This window comes from Siphateles boraxobius, unplaced genomic scaffold (assembly GCF_051911475.1).
Source record: "Siphateles boraxobius isolate OS27281-9 unplaced genomic scaffold, OSU_SipBor_1 24, whole genome shotgun sequence".
Lineage (NCBI taxonomy): Eukaryota > Metazoa > Chordata > Actinopteri > Cypriniformes > Leuciscidae > Siphateles > Siphateles boraxobius.
This window is the reverse complement of record NW_027508855.1, coordinates 3,821,037-3,841,036: the sequence shown is the minus strand read 5'-3', so window position 1 is coordinate 3,841,036 and position 20,000 is coordinate 3,821,037. Positions and strand designations below refer to the sequence as shown.

Below are 20,000 nucleotides of genomic sequence, written 5' to 3'. Positions count from 1 at the left end.
CTGAGGAAGCCGGCCGTCTTCGCCACCTTCAGCCATCCGTGCGAGCTACGCTATCCGGCGACAGATTCTTTTATCTCTGTATTCTGTGTTCTACACTTCCTAAAAGAGCAGCGAGACGTCTTTTTCAAGATGTCTCGCACTTCCTATGGCTCGTGCAGAGCCGCTCAGCGTTGGAGACCGCCCATCTGCGCTCTCTGCCTGGGCCAGGAACACGCAGCCTCGCCCTCTCGATGGAGGATGCGAGCACTGCGAGGAACTACCGATGTCGACCCTGCGGGCTCGAATCGAAGTCTTTAACCACAGTGCCGTGCAGCTAGCTCTCCTTACGTTACAAGAGAGTTTCCCTGCCCTCGCGCCCCTGTTTCGAGCGCTCTGCATGACCCGGACGGGCATCATCTGTGTCACATGTAGGTCCCGTGCCCACTACTAGTGCGCGCGCCCTCATACAAACACTGTTCCCAGTTCTGCTCGACCAACGTGCAAGCGGCTAGCTCTCTTTACGTTACAAGAGAGCTACCCCGCCCTCGCGTCACTGTTCGCGCGTCATACAGAGCCCTCTCGAGCTCTCTGCATGAGCCGTACGGGCTTGCGCGCCGCCGTCGAAATGTCTCGCCCTGTCAGTCCCCTTAGATAAGGCTACTGTAGCGGTGTATTTGGCAGCCAACGAGCCGGTAATGCAACCCGCTCGCCTGCACACATCCGCCGTTCTCGCGGCGACCCAGAGAAATCTCAAGTGAGTATAATCTCTGGTTATCCGGCTCACGCCGTTGGTGTCGAGTGTAGAAAAAGTGCCGACATCTCGGTGTTCACCCTTACACACAAACACGATACCCCCCCTGTCTCCCGCAGAGCCCACTCTCATAAAGCTGGCAAAAGCCGCTCGAGTGCTAGATGTAGGAAACGTGCCCACAACTCTGTGCTCACGCCTATTTTCTGCCCGCTCTGTCTCACGGCCAAAACAGCCTCATACATGTCAGGTTAAGAATGTAAGTTACGTGCCCGCTCAAGAGCGCTCACGCTTACTAACAGACACATCGCCTCCGAAAAGACGCGCGTGTCCCTCTGCGGCCGGACCGCCGTAAAAGTTTATTTCCCTGTCAGTCCCCTTAAAACAGGCTACTGCAGTGGTTCATTTAGCAGCCAACGAGCCGGTTTGTTCACCCTCTCGCCTGCACACAAACACCGTTTTCACGGCGACCCAGAGAAATCTCAAAAAGAGTATAATGTCTGGTCCGGCTCACGCCGTCTGTGTTTTAAGTGTAGTGAAAGTGCCCACGCCCCAGTGTTTACCCCTACACACAAGACCTTCGAATCTCTCGTCACTCACAGAGCACACTCTCATAAAGCGCAGAAAAGCCGCTCGAGTGTTGAATGTAAGAAATGTGTCCACAGGTCTGTGCCCACTATCTGCCCGCTCTGTTACACGATCAAAAAAGCAGGTTATGAATGTAAGTGCTCGCGCGTCAAAAAGTGAAAAAAGAATGTTCCCCATCCCTTATGATTGGGACATCTCACATAAATCAGCCGGTTTCGGCATTCAGCGAGCAGCCATTGCCCAGAACCGAGAGCGCGCGCGCCGCGCTTTCGGCTCCGGTTCAGTTTCACAAGCCCGCAAATGGCGGCGATCTGAACCCGGAGGCCATTCGCCCCCTAGCGGCTCACATAGCTGCGTGAGAAACTATCCCAGGGATTTCAGAATGGGTGCTGAGCACAATAAAGCAGGGCTATACACTTCAATTCATTCGCCGTCCCCCGCGCTTTCAAGCCCGGACCGCGACGATAGTGAATGCGGAAGTAGCACACCTATTTCACGCAGAAATAGCAAAGCTGCTGTGCAAAGGGGCTATAGAAAAGGTACCGCCTTCTCTGAGTGAGTCAGGTTTTTACAGCCGATATTTTCTCATACCCAAGAAGGACGGAGCCTTCAGACCTATCCTAGATCTGAGACATTTGAACAAAGTGCTTGCGAAAAGTGCGAAAAGCAAAATGCTTACGACCAGGAAAATCCTCGCGCACAAATTTTTGAGATTCGCCTTCGACGGTCAGGTATGTCAATACACCGTCCTGCCGTTCGGTCTGTCCCTAGCACCCCGTAAATTTACGAAGTGCATGGACGCGGCGCTCGCCCCCCTGAGAAGTCAGGGGCTGCGAATAATGAACTATCTGGACGATTGGCTGATATTGGCACAGTCAGAGACAGAACTGCCATCTCACAGAACAGTGCTTCTCAGTCACTTGGAAAGCTTGGGTCTCACGGTCAACTGGACCAAGAGCTCATTACTGCCCAGCCAGTCAATTTCCTTTTTAGGAATAGAACTAGACTCGGATGACCATGACAAATGACCATGACAGCGCGCGCCGTGTTCGCACCTAGCCGCATCTTTCCAGAAGGGCAGCTTTCTCCCTTTGAAAACATTTCAAAGGATGTTGGGCTGTATGGCATCAGCTGCAGCGGTGCTTCAGCTGGGCCTACTGCGCATGCGCCCGCTCCAACGCTGGTTGAATGCTCGCGCGTCCCGCCGAGCCTGGGTTTATGGCGGCCAGAAAATCAGAGTGACTCAGACCTGCATAGCGGCTCTGCAGCCCTGGTTAGTAGCCGACTGGTACCAGCAGGGAGTGATGATGGGAACCATCTCTTATCGGAAAGTCATTCGACAGACGCGTCCAACTCGGGCTGTTCGAGGACAGACCGGTCTTCGGCCAGTGGTCAGACCAAGAGAAGTGTTTTCACATAAACTGTCTGGAAATGATAGCGGTCGAGAACGCGCTGAAGCGCTTGCTCCCGTTCATACAGGACCAACATGTTCTTGTCCGCTCGGACAACATGTCTGTGGTATCCTATGTAAACCGTCAGGGCGGTGTCAGATCCAGAAATCTCTGCAATCTGACGGAACGCCTCCTTATTTGGTCTCAGATGCACCTGCGTTCGCTGAGGGCGGCGCATGTGCCTGGCCATTTGAACGACGGTCCAGACAAACTGTCCAGGGACAATGTTCCCCCAGGGGAATGGTCCCTGCACCCCCAAACGGTCCAGAAGCTGTGGCGCCTATTGAGCAGAGCGGAAGTCGACCTATTTGCATCAAAAGACAACGCTCAATGCCCAACGTTCTTCTCGAAGGACGAGGACGTGCTGGCCCAGGTTTGGCCCAGCCTCTCGCTATATGCTTTCCCTCAGGTCTCTCTGTTACCACAGGTGATCAAGAGAATCAGGGAAACGCGCCACTCGGTGCTCCTCATAGCCCAGCGTTGGGAGAACAAGATTTGGTTCCCGGAACTAGCACGGCTGTCACTTACAGCTCCGTGGCCGATTCCGGTGAGGGCAGATCTCCTCTCTCAGGCTCGCGGCACAATCTGGCATCCCCATCCAGAGCGCTGGTCTCTGCACGCATGGTTGATCAACGGGTACTCGTTGCCCTGCCAGAAGGAGTGATGAACACGATCACGCAACCTAGAGCTTCTTCCACGAGAAGGCTCTACGCGTCTAAATGGTCGGTGTTCTCTGGATGGTGCACCGACAGAGGTCTGGACCCACGGACATGCGGGCTGGCGCATCTGCTCACCTTCCTACAAGGGCTGTTGGATAAGGGGAGGTCCCCATCCACGCTCAAAGTATACGTGGCGGCCGTGGCAGCGTTCGCAGAATCGACGCACGGCCAGTCACTGGGAAGACATGAGTTGGTCATCCGCTTCCTTAGAGGAGCTAGAAGGATGAACCCGCCGCGCCCCCCGTCGGTTCCTATGTGGGATCTTTCATTGGTCCTCGAGGCCCTGAAAGCCTTTCCATTTGAACCACTAGACTCCGTGGGGTTGAAATATCTATCACTGGAAACCGTCTTTCTGACTGCACTGTCGTCCATAAAACGTGTGGGGGACCTGCATGCGCTGTCTGTCAGCGCGTCGTGTCTTGAGTTCGGGCCGAATGACTCTAAAGTCATCCTCAGACCTAGACATGGCTATGTTCCTAAAGTGATGGGCACTCCATTCAGAGCGCAAGTTATTTCGCTGTCAGCTCTGCCATCATCTGACAGCGAAAGTGAGGTGAATCTCCTCTGCCCTGTCAGGGCGCTGAGATTTTACATTATGCGCTCCGCCTCCTTCAGGCGTTCAGAACAGCTTTTTGTTTCGTTTGGTGGGCGCACCAAGGGTCTCGCCTCCTCGAAACAGAACCTGTCCAGATGGATAGTGGACGCTATAGCAGCTGCTTACGCATCAAAAGGTCTGCAATGCCCTCTGGGCACCAGGGCTCATTCCACGAGAGGCGTGGCCTCGTCGTGGGCGTGGTGCAGTGGGATTTCTATCCATGACATATGTGTAGCGGCGGGCTGGAGCTCTCCGTCTACCTTTGTCAGGTTTTATAACCTAAAAGTTCCTGCCTTGCAGGCTAAACTTTTGTCAGTTTGAAGGAGAGGTGTATTCTGCCCAGATCTTCCTACTCAGTTCACTCTCACGTGACTCAGCTCTCCTGGTTGAGCTGCACTAGTAGGGTATGTGCCATGTGCCTATACAGACCGGCGCGCTGCTCTGTATTCCCTATGTGTGCTTATGTACAAGTGACTGCCCGCGTGGCTGGCCACCTTATTTTTTCCACTTATGGGGTTCCCCTGAAAGTTCGGGGTTTCATGGTGGATGCTTGGCGCGCACGGCGTTGACAAAGTGTTCCCGTAACGTAAGCTAAATTTACGCAATACGAGAGAACCTCTCGTAAGAGATGGATACTCGGTTACTAACGTAACCTCGGTTCTCTCTAGAGAGGGAATGAGTATTGCGTAACCGGCCGTGCTCGCGCCACAAGCGACTTCGCTTCAGTCGACGAAAAACCAGGGAAGTCAGCCTACAGCCCCTACTTTTATACGCTAAGCCACGCCCATTCCGGCGGGCTGTGACGCTATGAAGGCGCGGGCGCCCTTCATTGGGCGTGACGTCACGCCGGGCTCACTGGTAGGCTGCAGCAGTTGCCCGCAGGGCAGCCAATGAGCACACGAGATGGCCTGCTCTAGGTCTGCTAGCTGCTGCACTGCGTTGACAATTAATACAAAATTAAGGATAATTTTTTGGCTTCAATATCTCGAGAAGATGAATCTTTCCCGTAGCGTAAGCTAAACTTACGCAATACTCGTTCCCTCTCTAGAGAGAACCGAGGTTAGATTAGCAACCGAGTATCGTTCTCGCTCTCTTTAAGGCAATCCCTACTTAGCCAAAGCAGGTTATATAAAACAGCGAACCCCAAGTAAATATTATAAAATGCATAGGAACAGTAAAAACACTATACCGTAAAAACAGTTATGGAAGACAACTTAAAGGTCTCTCCATCACAGATAATAACATAAAATAATAATTGTTTTGCCCTGAACTTTCATACTGGCAAATGCTGTTTTTAGTGGATTAGCATAACCATACACCAAAACTTGCAGGTAAAGGTGGCCGACTAGCATGGTCTATCTGACGCAGCTGGCTGACCAAGTAAATCTCACTGGTTAAAGGAACAGTTCACCCAAAACTATGAAACACAAACGAGGATATTTTGAAAAATGTTTCAATTAGGGGTGTGCGATATCACGATTTTTGATCGTGGACAATTAAAAAGTCTCCACGATCTGCTTATGAAAAAATATCGTAGTGTCGTGCATTCTATCAGTTGCAGTTCTGGCGCCTCGGTCTCAACATATTGTAGGCTACAACGTGACATATATTCACATCAAATGTTAACAAAAGTTCATTATTTGCATGTGCTTTAAAGCCTTGCCGGTTAAACAAGTCATTCACGTGCTGATAACTTTTATTTTCAACAGAAGAAAGAAACTTATTCGGGTTTAAAACAACTTAATTTTTGGGAGAACTGTTCCTTTTAATGTTAATAAAACAACAAAACACACAGAGGAAATCACTTACTGCTCTTGACTGAGAACTTTAAAAGTAGCTTTAATAAGAATCAATGTATAATTTATACAGTGAAGTCTATGTTGTGTTTTTTCATGTTTATTTAATTATTTTCTTCAATGCTACTGTTAAATACACGGTGTATACACATTTAAACGGTTAAATGTGTATACACCGTGCACGGTTAAATACACATAATAATAATACATAGGTGTATTATACACCTACTGTAGCTGAAAAAATAAAGCACTTATTTCATTTGTATATTAGGTTGTGTAGCCTATGTGTATTGTGTATCTTTGTTCTTAATTTTTAATAACAAAGAAAATAATGACAAAGATTTTTATCTTCGCCACTTTGGCCTAAATGTCTGCCATTATTTTTTATTTTATATTAAGGTTCCCTAAGGCTTTGTTTTTAAAATAGGGACATTAGTTTGGCTATAATGCTCAGTCACTTGCAAAATAGTAAAACCAACATGAAAAATAATCCTGATAAAATCGTGAATTGTGATTTTGCTAAAAAAAAATTGTGATATGATATTTTTGCCATATCACCCACCCCTAGTTTCAATGTTCAATTTAATTTTAATTCATGAAAGTCAATGGGGTCCAAAAACAACATCCTATTTTATAAAAAAAAAGAAAGAAAAAGAAAAAAAAGTTAAAAAAATATATATTTTTCAAAATATCTTCTTTTGTGTTTCATACAGGTTGTAAGCAACATTAAGTAGATGAGTAAATTTTGGGGGTGGAAAGGGACCTATCCCTTTAAGAACCTGATGCTGGTCACTAGCACTTTTATGAACAGTAGGTTTTCAGTAGGATTCCCATACTATAATGTGGAGAAAGTCTTTTCTTCTCCCCTCCCTGCATTGCAGTGGCAGTGTGACGTGACAGTGAGTGTGTGTATTTGTTTGTAAGTGTGTGACAGACAAGGGGGAATACTAACCCTGCAGCAGCATCTACAGTATATCTCTCTCTTTCTCTTTGACACACACACACGCGCACACACTCACACAAATGCTAATACTCACACGAGTCCATAATGTATAAACAGACTCCAATCCATTGTACTTCTGTCTTGGCAGGAAAGCAACATCTTCCTCGTGGAAGAAACTCGACTAATTTGTATACACACAAATACTGAGAACACACACGGAGGCAGATGCAAAAAAATGGCTAGCGATGCTACTGTACATCTCAGCATGTGTTTATTTGATTAGAAATACTAGTAATTTAAAAGTGTTACACAACTAATCTCCTCAAAAGATTCTCTAAAGAAGCTTTTAAACATATCCTGCACTGATAACAATAATTATGTGATGAGAAACACTAACAAATGTAATGTCTACATTGAATAAGTTAGTTCAGGCAAGAATAAAAAAATAAAAAAAATTCTATATTAGTACTCAATTCAAGCTTGTAGAAATTACAGCATGCACTTATAAGTATATTTTACTTGGAATTGTTTATGTTTTCAATTAGGTTTTCCATCATGCACTGGGGTATCAGTAATTAATAAGCTTGCATTGTTTCACTGTTTTCCAGTTGTATTTACACCGTTTATCTTTGTTTTTAATATTAAGTAACTTGCTATTTTGTGACATCTGGAGTTAACTTTTTACCCAAAATGACCCATTCATACTCAAAAACTATCCACTGATTGTAAGTGTTATTGTGTACCCAGCATTCAGAGACCTCAATGCTGGGTACACAATAGAGCTTAGATTCTCTGCCCGAGCCCGAGCCCGGCCCGACCCGGCCGATATTTCCCGCCACTATGCTCGGGTCGGGCCCTTGATCAAGCACGTCACGTGTCACGCGCAGCGTCTCCTCCACTCGCACACTGTGCTGTATTGTGTAGCTTAAGTGCAACATGGAGCTTGAAGAAGTAAAGAAAAAAATTAAAACAGGAGAATTAACTTTGAGCAAGTATGAAGGAAAGTCGGAGGTATGGAAATATTTTAAACTCGTGGGCAGTGACAACATATGTGTTGGCTTTGTTGAGTCCAAGTGCGGCGCGCTGCTAGAGAGTCTGTATGTGTTGTAGCCATTAAATAAGCGCATTTAGTTTCATATTTATTAAAATATTATAATGTTATTTTTTTCCATCTATGTTGATTATGAAAGTGAACAGAGTAGATAGGAGGATGCGCAATATCAGGAGACATGGAGTGGTTCAGGCATGATTTTGACCACTTCATTATGTTTTGTTTTGTAGAAAGCCTTTCTTTAAAGTGTATTTCGTTTTGTATAAATTGTATCTTAATTTTAATTCATTTTTCATCAACCAATTGCCTGAAGAAGAAGAAGCATTAATAAGAAGCAAATATAGCAGGCAATATTCATGACATGGAGGCGCCGGCGAGCCGTGTTCACCATAGCACGTGAACTGGAGCATCTCATCATAAAATTAAATCAATTCTCGGCACGCTTGTCACCGAATTTACTAATTGTTCAATTTAATAAAATTAAAACTATCATTGTGATAATTAAAATAATTGAATATTAAATATTAAGTGGCCAATTTTTGCACATTTATTAATAGTATATATATATATATATAATTGCGCAGCTCCACACTGTCAATGGTCTAGCACCCATTCAGCACCTGCGTTAAAAAATGATCTGTCGTCGCCCCTGGTTATAACGGCCCACATATTAAAAATGGTCGGGTTTAATTCTGGCTCGGGCTCATAATTACAGTTAATCTGTCGGGCCGGGCCGGGCTCGGACACAACTTGCAACGGGCTCGGGTCGGGTCGGGCTTGATTTTTTGGGCCCGATCTAAGCTCTAGTACACAATACATTATAACGCTAACAACATTTTTCATGCTGTAAATCATAAAAAATCAGGCAAAAATAATTTTAATATCAACAATTTATCGGTTAGCTACAGGAGAAGCTATACTTTCACTGGTACTTACAAGCTTTAAAAGGGCTGCTCAAACAGTTAAGATCAAAAAGCCATTGTGAGGTGAAAGAGATCTAGATGAAATGGCTATGAATTGGCTTCTTGCAGGATCCCTGCTGCCCAACTACCCACTGAGAAGATGACCCAGCTGCCCACCTCTCCTTAAACTACCAACCCGGGGCAGTCCTCTCATCTCTCCATGAGGCCTCAGAACGGCCTTTTGCTTTGAAAGCAGCGTGGTCAGACAGGTGAACTGACCTCCCGGGTCTCGCACACATACACACAACCTTGAGAGACACAGTATGCACCATGGCAACCAGAGCATCAAATGTGGACTTGCAATGCCCCAACAAACACCAATATTTCAAACACACTAAATGTTTGGGGTCAGTCATATTGTTGTTGTTTTCTTACGAGAGTTTCTCTCGTACTGCGTAATATCTTACGCTATGGAGAAAACCTCTTTTCCACGAGATATTGAAGCCAAAAATTATCCTTAATTTTGAATTAATGTAAAACGCGTTGCGGCAGCATGCAGACATAGGCAAGGCGGCTTGCGTGCCTATTGGCTGACCTGCGGCAACAGCAGCAGCCTATCGAGAGAGGCCCTGCGTGACGCCATATCCAATGGGGGTGCTTCGCGCCACTACGTCACCTCCCGCCGAAATAGGCGTAGCCTTGACCTATAAATACAGGCCGCTGTCGCCACCGCTTCCGCCATTGAGATCGACAAGACAGCCGAGGCCTGTTGCTCTATCCTGGCATTGGACAGTGAGGACTGGGCGAGCTCTGTGGACCCCCCCCCCCTCTGCCCGCGAGCCTTCAGGGAAAAGGGCTGGCATCGAGTCAGAGCTGATGCGTCTGCTCTCACAGGCCGTCGACAACCTCGGCCTCGAGTGGGAGGCGCCCGCGCAGCCTGCGCGCAACCGACTGGACGGATACTTCCTGCAAAAGGACCGTGCCCCGTCACAGTCTAGGCCCGCTCCTTTTCTTCCTGAGCTTCACGAAGAAGTTACGAAGTCCTGGAATGCCCCCTTCTCGGCCAGATTGCGTACCTCTGTCTATGCAGCATTCTCCGGGGTGGACGGTGCTAAAGACAGAGGATACATTTCTCTTCCTCAAGTGGAAGCAGCTGTAGCAGCCCATCTTTGCCCGCCCTCTGCTGGACGGCTTGTCAGACGGTGCTACCCTCGAAAGCCTGCCGTGCGACTTTCGCCATGCAAAGTCGCGCTTACATCGCCGCTGGGCAGGACGTATCAGCACTGCACACTATGGCTATTCTGCAGATCTTCCAGGCCGACCTTCTCCGCAAAATGGACGAGGAAGAACCGGAAGATATCAGCGTGCCAGATTTAAGGAGTGCTACAGACCTGGCTCTTCGCACCGCGAAATCCGCTGCACAAGCCATTGGGCGAAACATGGCTTCTCTCACCGTGGCCCAGAGATATCTTTGGCTGACGTTGTCGGAGATGACGGACTCGGAACGCTCTGTGTTCCTCGACACGCCCATCTCCCCAGCTGGCCTTTTCGGATCTGCCGTCAAGGATTTCGCGGACAGATTCGTCAAGGTTCAGAAGACGTCACAGGCAATGAAGCACTTCTTGCCGAAGCGCTCTAGTTCCGCAGCAGGTCGCTCAAAACAGTCGTCTACTCGGAGCTCCCAGCCGCAGCCCACCGCCGCCGGTCCTCGGCGCCGCTAAACCTGAGACAAGAGACCGCGCTCTCGCTCTGTTGGCCGCCGCCCCCCTCCACGCGGGCCCCGGCCAAGGATTGAGATAAAGCCCGAGGTCTCAAAAACTTCCTAGCCCCCCTAGGAAAATGACGATGTTCAAATCCCACTGCGGACGGATTTTCACCAAAACTTCTCGCTCGTTCAGTTCCAAACAATGTGACTGTCCCAGTGTATTATGCAGTAAACAAGCCGGTACCACAACCCGCTTGCCTGCACACAAACGCCGTTTTTACAGCAACCCAGATATATCTCAAAAAGAATGTATTTTCTGGTATTCCAGCCAGTAGTCGATAGTCGACCTCAGAGGGTTAAACGTACTGAATGTGCCCACGACACAGTGCCCACAAACACCACACGATACTTGTCCCACGGTTTCTGTAAAAACGAAACTAACACACATTCAGTCAGCTCAGGCCGACGGTGTTCTCAGTGCAGTGAGTGTGCCCGCTGTCCCGCGCCCACATTCCCTCACAGACATGTTAAAACCCACGGGGTTCGCCCCGCTCGCTCTCTCCCCACAAACAGTCATAGAGAAGTTGAGCGCTGCCAGGCTGCCCGCTGTGATCAGCGTGCCCCCCGCCTCGAACACTGCAAACACAGTGTTTACATTTCAGCACACCGGAGCTCTTCGGTCGCCACTACGTTGTGGCCAGAGCCCATATCTCATTCTACCTCTAGCTATTCATGCAAATGCGTGGGCAAAGCTTCTCGGAGTGTCAGAATGGGTACTGAACACTATAAAAAAGGCTATTCGCTGCAGTTCGCTCAACGTCCCTGCTGTTACACGGCGCGTGTCGAAACTACGGTAAAAAACAAGGTAGCTCACCTACTTCGAGCCGAAATAGCGAAACTACTGAGCAAAGGGGCCATAGAACCTTTATCTCAGGCTCAGAGCGAAGGGGGTGTATACAGCAGATATTTTCTGGTACCGAAAAAAGACGGGGGCCTCCGGTCTGTTTCATCCCAAGGTCGATCTGAAATGTGTCTCAGCTCTGGAATCTTGGAAGGCGATCGACGGGTATCAGTCAGGCATGAGTCTAGGGACTTCCTCAAGTGTGAAGAAGGTGTCCACGGATGCCTCCACCTCGGGGTGGGGAGCGATGCTCGAGGGCAGACCGTCCTTTGGCCATTGGTCATCGCTCCTGCCTCAGGTGTTGGAAAAAAATCAGGGAAAACGGATGCTCAGTGCTTCTTGTGGCTCCGCTCTGGACGAACCAGGCTTGGTTCCCAGTCCTGATGCAGCTAACCAGCACTGCCCCGTGGCCAATACCGATGAGGAAAGACCTCCTCTCTCAGGCTAAGGGCTCGATCTGGCATCCTCGCCTGGAGCTATGATCCCTGCATGCATGGGCCATCAACGGGTACACGCTAGCCTCCCGGAGGGAGTGTTAAACATGATCACACATGCTAGGCCCCCGTCTACTAGACGGCTCTATTCCTCAAAATGGTCTGTGTTCTCTGGCCGGTGTCAAGCTCAGGGCTTTTCACCCCTAGACTGCGGGGTTACGGAAGTTCTTTCCTTCCTTCAAGAGCTGCTGGATAAGGGCAGAACCCCATCCATGCTCAAAGTTTATGTGGCGGCCATAGCAGCGTTTACTAAACCAGCGTCTGACCAGTCACTGGGGAGAAACGATCTGGTCGAACGATTCCTCAAAGGAGCTAGGAGGCTGAACCCTCCCAGACCTCCTTCAGACCCCGTGTGGGACCTTTCTACAGTTTTGGAAGCCATGAAAGGTGCCCCATACGAGCCAATTTATTTGTCAGACATGAAACCTTTGTCTTTCAAAACAGTGTTTCTTGTGGCTCTCGCTTCGGTGAAGCGCATTGGGGATTTACAAACGCTCTCGGTGAGCACTCTCCATGTATGGAATTTTGGCCTAATGACTCGAAAGTCATAATCAAACCAAGGCACAGGGACATCCCTTCAGGGCCCAGGTGATTTCCCTGTCCGCCGTTCCGGTTCTTGATGAGGAGGAGGATAAGAGTCTCCTATGCCCTGTCAGGTAGCTGAGAACTTATGTGTCACGCTCGTCTGCTTTCAGACAGACTGAGCAGCTCTTTGTTTTGTTTGGCGGCCGTTCTAAGTGGACTAGCCGCGTCAAAACAGAGCCTATCCAGATGGATAGTCAATGCCATAGCGCTGGCTTACACTTCTAAGGGCCTGCAGTGTCCTTTGGGTGTCAGAGTGCACTCCACGAGAGGCGTGGCCTCTTTGTGGGCCTGGTCTAGCGGGATTACCTTGCAGGATATCTGTACAGCGGCAGGCTGGGCCTCGCCGTCTACATTTATGAGGTTTTATAACCTAGAGGTTCCCGCCTTACAGGCTAAGCTTTTGTCCGTCTAGTAATCAGCTCTGTCTGCCCCGTTGCTCTGGCTCAGAAGGCTGAATTTTGCTTGTGCATCGTTCACTGATCGATAGAACAGCTCCATGGGTGTTGAAAGACCTGTACTGCTACCCAGTTCAGGCTGAATGCTGTTCACCCTGACTGCATGGTACACTGTTAACATGATTAGCTCCTGTAGGATGCTATTTATGGTGAATGATGCTTACAGCCTCTCTTTTACGACTCTCAGTGAGTCTATGGTGATAATGCACTTTATGAGCCCCGGGTTACTGCCCTTGGGACTTTGGTGTCGGATCCCAGTACGCACGGCGTTTTACACTGTGTTCCCCATAGCGTAAGTTATTACGCAGTACGAGAGAAACTCTCGTAAGAGAACGTACTCGGTTAATAACATAACCTCGGTTCTCTCTAGAGAGGGAACGAGTACTGCGTATCTTGCCGTGCTTACAACATGCTCTGGTTCGCTTCGGCGATGAAAACCAGTTTGTATCAGCCTGTTGAGCTATATTAATAGGTCAAGGCCACGCCTATTTCGGCGGGACGTGACGTAGTGGCGCGAAGCGCCCCCATTGGATATGGCATCACGCAGGGCCTCTCTCGATAGGCTGCTGCTGTTGCCGCAGGTCAGCCAATAGGCACGCAAGCCGCCTTGTCTATGTCTGTATGCTGCCGCAACGCGTTTTACATTAATTCAAAATTAAGGATAATTTTTGGCTTCAATATCTCGTGGAAGAGAGGTTTTCTCCATAGCGTAAGTTACGCAGTACTCGTTCCCTCTCTAGAAAGAACCAAGGTTACTTTAGTAACCGAGTATATTTTTTTACTTTTATTCAACAAGAATGCATTAAATTTATCAAAAAGGACAGTGTAGAGACATGTAAAGATTTCTATTTAAAATAAATGCTGTTCATTTGAACTTCTAAATTCATCAAACAACCCTTTCCACAAAAATATTAACCAGTACAACAGTTTTCAGCATTGTTAATAACAAGAAATGTTTCTTGAGCACCAAATCAGCATCTTAGAATGATTTCTGTAGGATCATGTGACACTGAAGACTGGGGTAATGATGCTGAAAATTCAGCTTTAACATCATAGGAATAAATTAAAATTTTAAATAGATTAAAATGAAAAACTATTGTTTTAAAATGTAATAATATTTTGTAATAATATTTTATAATATTACTGTTTTACCATAATTTTTATCAAATTTAGATTTAGATTTCATGTTTCAATGAAGCCCCTGCTTTCGAAATACGAAATGTGCTGTGATTGGTTTGCTGGCCCCGTGAGTTGTGATTGGCAACCAGGCCTCGCACCTTTTTTGCATATTCCGTGGAGGTTTATTCCGTGAGGTTTGCATATTCCGTGAGGTTTGTAAACTTGCAGATTTTTTTATGCTCAAATAGTAACATTGCACACTGACTAAAGTTAAAAAATTAAAAACCATAATAGGACCCCTTTAAAAATCTTATCAACCCCAAACTTTAAATGATAGTATATTTAATTTTCTGTATTTTGTTTTTTGTGTATTTTGTCTTTTTTCTTATAAGGTATAAGTAAGAGGAGATGTTTAAGATTTTTGGGATTTTTTTTAAAGCACAAGGAGAATGACGTAGCTAGAGAATACTTTATGTAACACTTTATTTCAGCCTAATTAAATCTGCTCCCATCATCCTTTGTGGCCGGTGGTGCGTAGACATTTTACACTTCAGAAGGAGTTTGAAGAAAGCCTTTGGAAGAGTAATAATTTGGGGGCTGTACAGCACTCACTGCACACACTACACAAAAGCAGATACAGTAAACGTTAAAAAACTGACAATTGTAAAAACTGCACAAACATTCTGTCAATTCCATACACACAGACATGCACGTCCTTGAATGTGCTGTGCACATGAACATTTTCTGGCAGTAGTAACTATTAAAACTTCAACTTAAGCAAGTTCATTCTTAATTCTCTCAAGAATGTGTGTCTTTGGGGGTCTGTTTCACCTTTAAAGCTAAAAACAGCTTTAAATGAATAAATTTCACACTGTAAGAGTGGTGACTGATAAGATTACTTGAAGGACACGAGAGCATGAAAATTAAGAGAGGGAGAAAGACAGAGAGAGAGAGAGAGAGAGAGAGAGAGAGAGAGAGAGAGAGAGGGGGAGAGAGATGATGTGGGGTTCATCAGCATTATAACCACTAAGAGTAAAGCCCAATTTATACTTCTGCTTCGAACTTACGCCGTAGCTACGCCGTAGGCTGTGCGTTTGGGGTCGCTAAGATTTTGTTTTCTTTGTTGCTTAAGAAACATTTCTTATCATTGTCAATGTTGAAAATCGTTGTGCTGCATAACAATTTTTTGAGAAAATTCTTTGATAAATAAAGTTTAAAAGAATAACATTTAGTTGAAATAGAAATCTTTGTAACATTATAAATGTCTTTAATGTCACTTTTGGTAAATGTAATGCATTATGGCATAATTCAAGAAGGCTGTTTTTTTGTTTGTTTGTTTGTTTGTTTGTTTGTTTGTTTGTTTGTTTGTTTGTTTGTTTGTTTGTTTGTTTGTTTGTTTAAAAAAAGACCCAAGACATGTGAATGGTAGTATACGTACAGTTTTTGAAATAAAAAAATAAAAATGTACATACATTTCTACATTTTAGAACATTGGAACTGTGAACCAAGATTGATATTTACTTTAAATCTTTGCATTTATTCTCATAAAAAAATATAGTAATTGTATTTATCCACTAAAGCCATTGTAAGTTTAGGAGTGACTCCTATAATCTGTACACACATGGAACAAAAAGATTCACAAAGAGAGAGAGAGAAGGAGAGAGAGACCAGCGCCACCACATGAGAATGAATCTGTCAACTAAGGGTATGTTTACACAACAACGATATGCTTAAAGCGGAGTTGTTTTTCCTTTGATTTATCCAGGTACAGACAACACCATTGTCAAAACGATCACCATTCACATGGATCCGCGTAACGACTAAAAACGCTGTATTCTGCTGCCAGGCAAGTAGAAGCAATGAAACACTATAGACTGAACACGTAATACGCATGTGCGTGGAGTCATTGTTTTCAGAGATTCGCGTTTTTGTTGTTTACACAGAGACCGTTTTCAAAAACGTGCACTTTGAAACCCGTTTTCAAAAATTTGCGTATTTAGGCACCCAAAACACTGTTGTCGTGTAAACGAATGGCCAAAGCGCATAAAAAGTCGTGTAAACAGCCCCTAAAGCCTAAAAAAATGTCAAATGATGTTAGAGTCCCTGTGAAGGAGTAACAATAAATACCCAATGCCACACAACAGCAACACAGACATGAAGAGCCATTCAGTGAAATAGAGAAAACATTAGATCGAGGATTTGCAGGAAATCATCAATTATAACCCCACCAGCAGCAACAGTTTACCACACAAAGCATTCATCCAGAGACCTTCCATTAAAACAATGGGTTTAAGTGTGTGAGTGAGAGAGAAAGAGGCAAATAGAGAGTGAGAGATAGAGCAAGAGAGGTAAAGCATGAGGGGAAAATAAAGATGTTTTAGTGTGAGCATGTGTAATTTGTTTTATAGAGAGTGTATGTGGCTTTTGGCTTGATCACAATTGATGGGGGAAAAATCTAATTGTGACCAACATTACATTGGCAAAATAGAGCTGCCTAATCAAATTGAGAAGCAGGGCTCTACTGCACTTAACATTGCATCTACTCTGTACATGCATAAGCCATAGGTGAATAGATTCCAAACTGTAGGACAGATATTATTTTATGGGGATTTCAATGGTTTAGGAAAGCCCATTGATTTCAAAAGAACAATAAGCCCACCAAATAGCTATAATAGGCATCCCTGTAAGAGGGCATCATTTTAATCATTCCAATATAAAGGTTTAAATGGTTACTGCATACTTTGTATTTGTACATTTTTAGATGTATGTTTTCAGCCAATCAAGAGAATGTATTCTGATATCAGATGATTAGCTAAAGGGTTAGTTCACCCAAAAATGAAAATTATGTCATTAATGACTCACTCTCATGTCGCTCCAAGCCCGTAAGACCTCCGTTCATCTTCAGAACACAGTTTAAGATATTTTAGATTTAGTCCGAGAGCTTTCTGTCCCTCCATTGAAAATGTATGGACGGTATACTGTCCTTGTCCAGAAAGGAAATAAAGACATCATCAAAGTAGTCCATGTGAAATCAGTGGGTTAGTTAGAATGTTTTGAAGCATCGGAAATACATTTTGGTCCAAAAACAACAAAAACGACGACTTTATTCAGCATTGTATTGTCTTCCGCGTTCAGTGACGCTGCTGACGTAAGACGCTGCTGACGTGTGTCTGGTGTGCCCGAGCTTCGTTTACAGTCTGAGGGAGACGCACGCTGGAAACAAAACAATCTTCACAAACATGTCTAAGGATTTCCACACAGAGGAAGACTTGCATTTTTTTGCCCAGCCATATTTATTTGAACCCGAATACACGGACGCACCAGATACACGTCAGCAGCGTCTTACGTCATCAGCGTCACTGCGGACTCGTGAACGCGGATCCCCAACAGAACCGGAAGACAATACAATGCTGAATAAAGTCGTAGTTTTTGTTATTTTTGGACCAAAATGTATTTCCGATGCTTCAAAACATTCTAACTAACCCACTGATGTCACATGGACTACTTTGAGGATGTCTTTATTTCCTTTCTGGACAAGGACAGTATACCGTTCATACATTTTCAATGGAGGGACAGAAAGCTCTCGGAATAAATCTAAAATATCTTAAACTGTGTTCTGAAGATGAACGGAGGTCTTACGGGCTTGGAGCGACATGAGGGTGAGTCATTAATGACATCCTTTTCATTTTTGGGTGAACTAACCCTTTAAGCAGGTTACGTGAAGTTTGCATCCCTCTCCATTGAGACAAGTGTCGAACAGATAATCATATAATAAAACCGCAAGTCAGGGTTCAAACTCATGAATTGACCAAGTGCAAATGACAGGAAAAAGATTTTAATAATTGCCATTCAAAGAAATTTAACACAACAGAAGAATTTCACTAGTTGAACACAGGTCTTGTGATTTTTTTTTATTTTTATAATTAATTATGATTATGATTATTTTAAAATAGTTATACTCTACCACCTAGGGCCCTGTCAGATACCCGTCGCAATGCAGCGCCAGACGCAAGTGTTTTTTGCTAGTTTCAGCCCGGCGCAGATATAATGTCCATGTCCTGTGCCACACTGATTAAATAGCAAATTAATTTGCGCCCATTTGTGCACAATTAAAACGAGGTGTGTTTCGGGCGCATTGTTGGTGCGTTGCTATTTTGAGGCAGCTGAAATAGACCAACTGAAACCTGATCTAAAGTCAATGGTGCAATTTTTTTTATTTATCTAAAGAGCGCGATAGATAGATAGATAGATAGATAGATAGATAGATAGATAGATAGATAGATAGATAGATAGATAGATAGATAGATAGATAGATAGATAGATAGATAGATAGATAGATAGATAGATAGATAGATAGATAGATAGATAGATAGATAGATAGATAGATAGATAGATAGATAGATAGACTACAATGTCATCTTTATAGCAACCTTTCTTTTCAAGAAATACTGAATATTTAAAAATGCTTTTTAAGAATGAGGTTAAATTCCAGGGAATTCCAACGCAGTTGGGACTAATGACTCTGATTGAAGACTCACCCTGACAGCACCCCCAGAACCAAGTTGAGCATGAAGAAAGAGCCAATGATGATGAGTGGGATGAAGTAGAGCCAGTTCCAGAGGTTCCCTGAAGCATCATTGGCCTGCAAGGAGACAGAAGTTATGAAAGTAGAAACTGAGAAGAAGCACAGGTACAGAGAGAATAAAACATCAGTGCGAGAACTCAGAAGAACCTGCGGGTGTTCTCACGGCCTAGAAATCCTTCACTAACAACCCATGCAATAATCTCTTCAACACATTTCACGATAGCACATCCATATCTATACAGCTGTAATCCTTTTTATCGTCCGGATAATTGTTTTTTTGGTGAGATCCCATAGTCTTTTTTTAGAGTAAAAAAAGGAAATGAAAAGCAATCTACTCTACTGGTCATCGCTCTGTGAAGAAAATCCTTCTAGACTAGTGAGTGACACTGACAGAGTTTCACTATGCAGCAATGGGCCATTCACAAAGCGTTTATGAGGCATGCAAAGACAAAATTTCTCCTAGTGGTCATTTATTTGCAAATTGCTCTCACATATTGTCTTGTAATTGTTTGGGGATCAAGGAGAATGCTGATTCAGCACACACATACAGATCCTCAAACCCCCTCTACTCTCTTACACAGCTGTTTCTACGGCAACCAGCTTGTAATGCCTACTTCTGTCCCTTTATCTCTCTTGCTTTAGCTTTAAAATTGCATTTTTGGCAAGAGCAGTAAAGCAATTGGAGCCAAATTTCACTGCTGCATCTCCACTCCTCAGAGTATTACATTTATTGCAGCGCTGTAGGGAATTTGCTGACTGACTTTTTCTTAATTTTAATTTATTTATTACTGCTAAAAAGTCTATATCGGTTACTGTTGAATGCATCTGAATAATAGATGACAGCACAATAGTACCTCTTAAAGGCTTAGTTCACCCAAAAATGAAAATTCTATCAGTAATTACTCACCCTCATGTTGTTCCAACCCCGTAAGACTTTCGTTTATCTTCGGAACACGAATTAAGATATTTTTAAAGAAATCTGAGAGCTGGTTCACTCCTTCACAGGCTGCTATGTAATTGCATCTGCCGGCCCAGAAAAGTTAGTAAAGACATCATTAAAATAGTCCAAGTGACTACAGTGGCTCAACCTCAAGTGTATCAAGCCACGAGAATACTTTTTGTGCGCAAAAAAAAACCAAAACAATGACTTTATTCAACTATTCATTTGCTTCTGTGTGGGCCTCTGACGTGAGTTCACGAAAGCGCCACGACGCATGCGCGAGAACTGAGAAGATGGGGCAGTTAGGGGCTCCGTCTAGTAAGGCAATCAGGTTACTTACTTTTTTAAGTAAATAAACCAACTATTTTTTACAGCAAGAAGTTGTGAGAATGCAAAGAGTATTTAAAGCTGTAATCCATAAATAAATAAATAAGCCAAAACTTT

At 44.9% G+C, this 20,000-nt stretch overlaps 1 protein-coding gene across 1 annotated transcript in view; it reads right to left on the bottom strand.

Moving 5' to 3' along the window:
• The window catches only part of cacna1ba (calcium channel, voltage-dependent, N type, alpha 1B subunit, a), a 137,017-nt gene that overhangs the window by 73,476 nt on the left and 43,541 nt on the right, over positions 1-20,000 (bottom strand). The window contains exon 7 of the mRNA XM_077240844.1: positions 18,570-18,673. Within this exon, the coding sequence (XP_077096959.1) occupies positions 18,570-18,673 (104 nt within the window). The remainder of the gene's footprint in view (positions 1-18,569; positions 18,674-20,000) is intronic.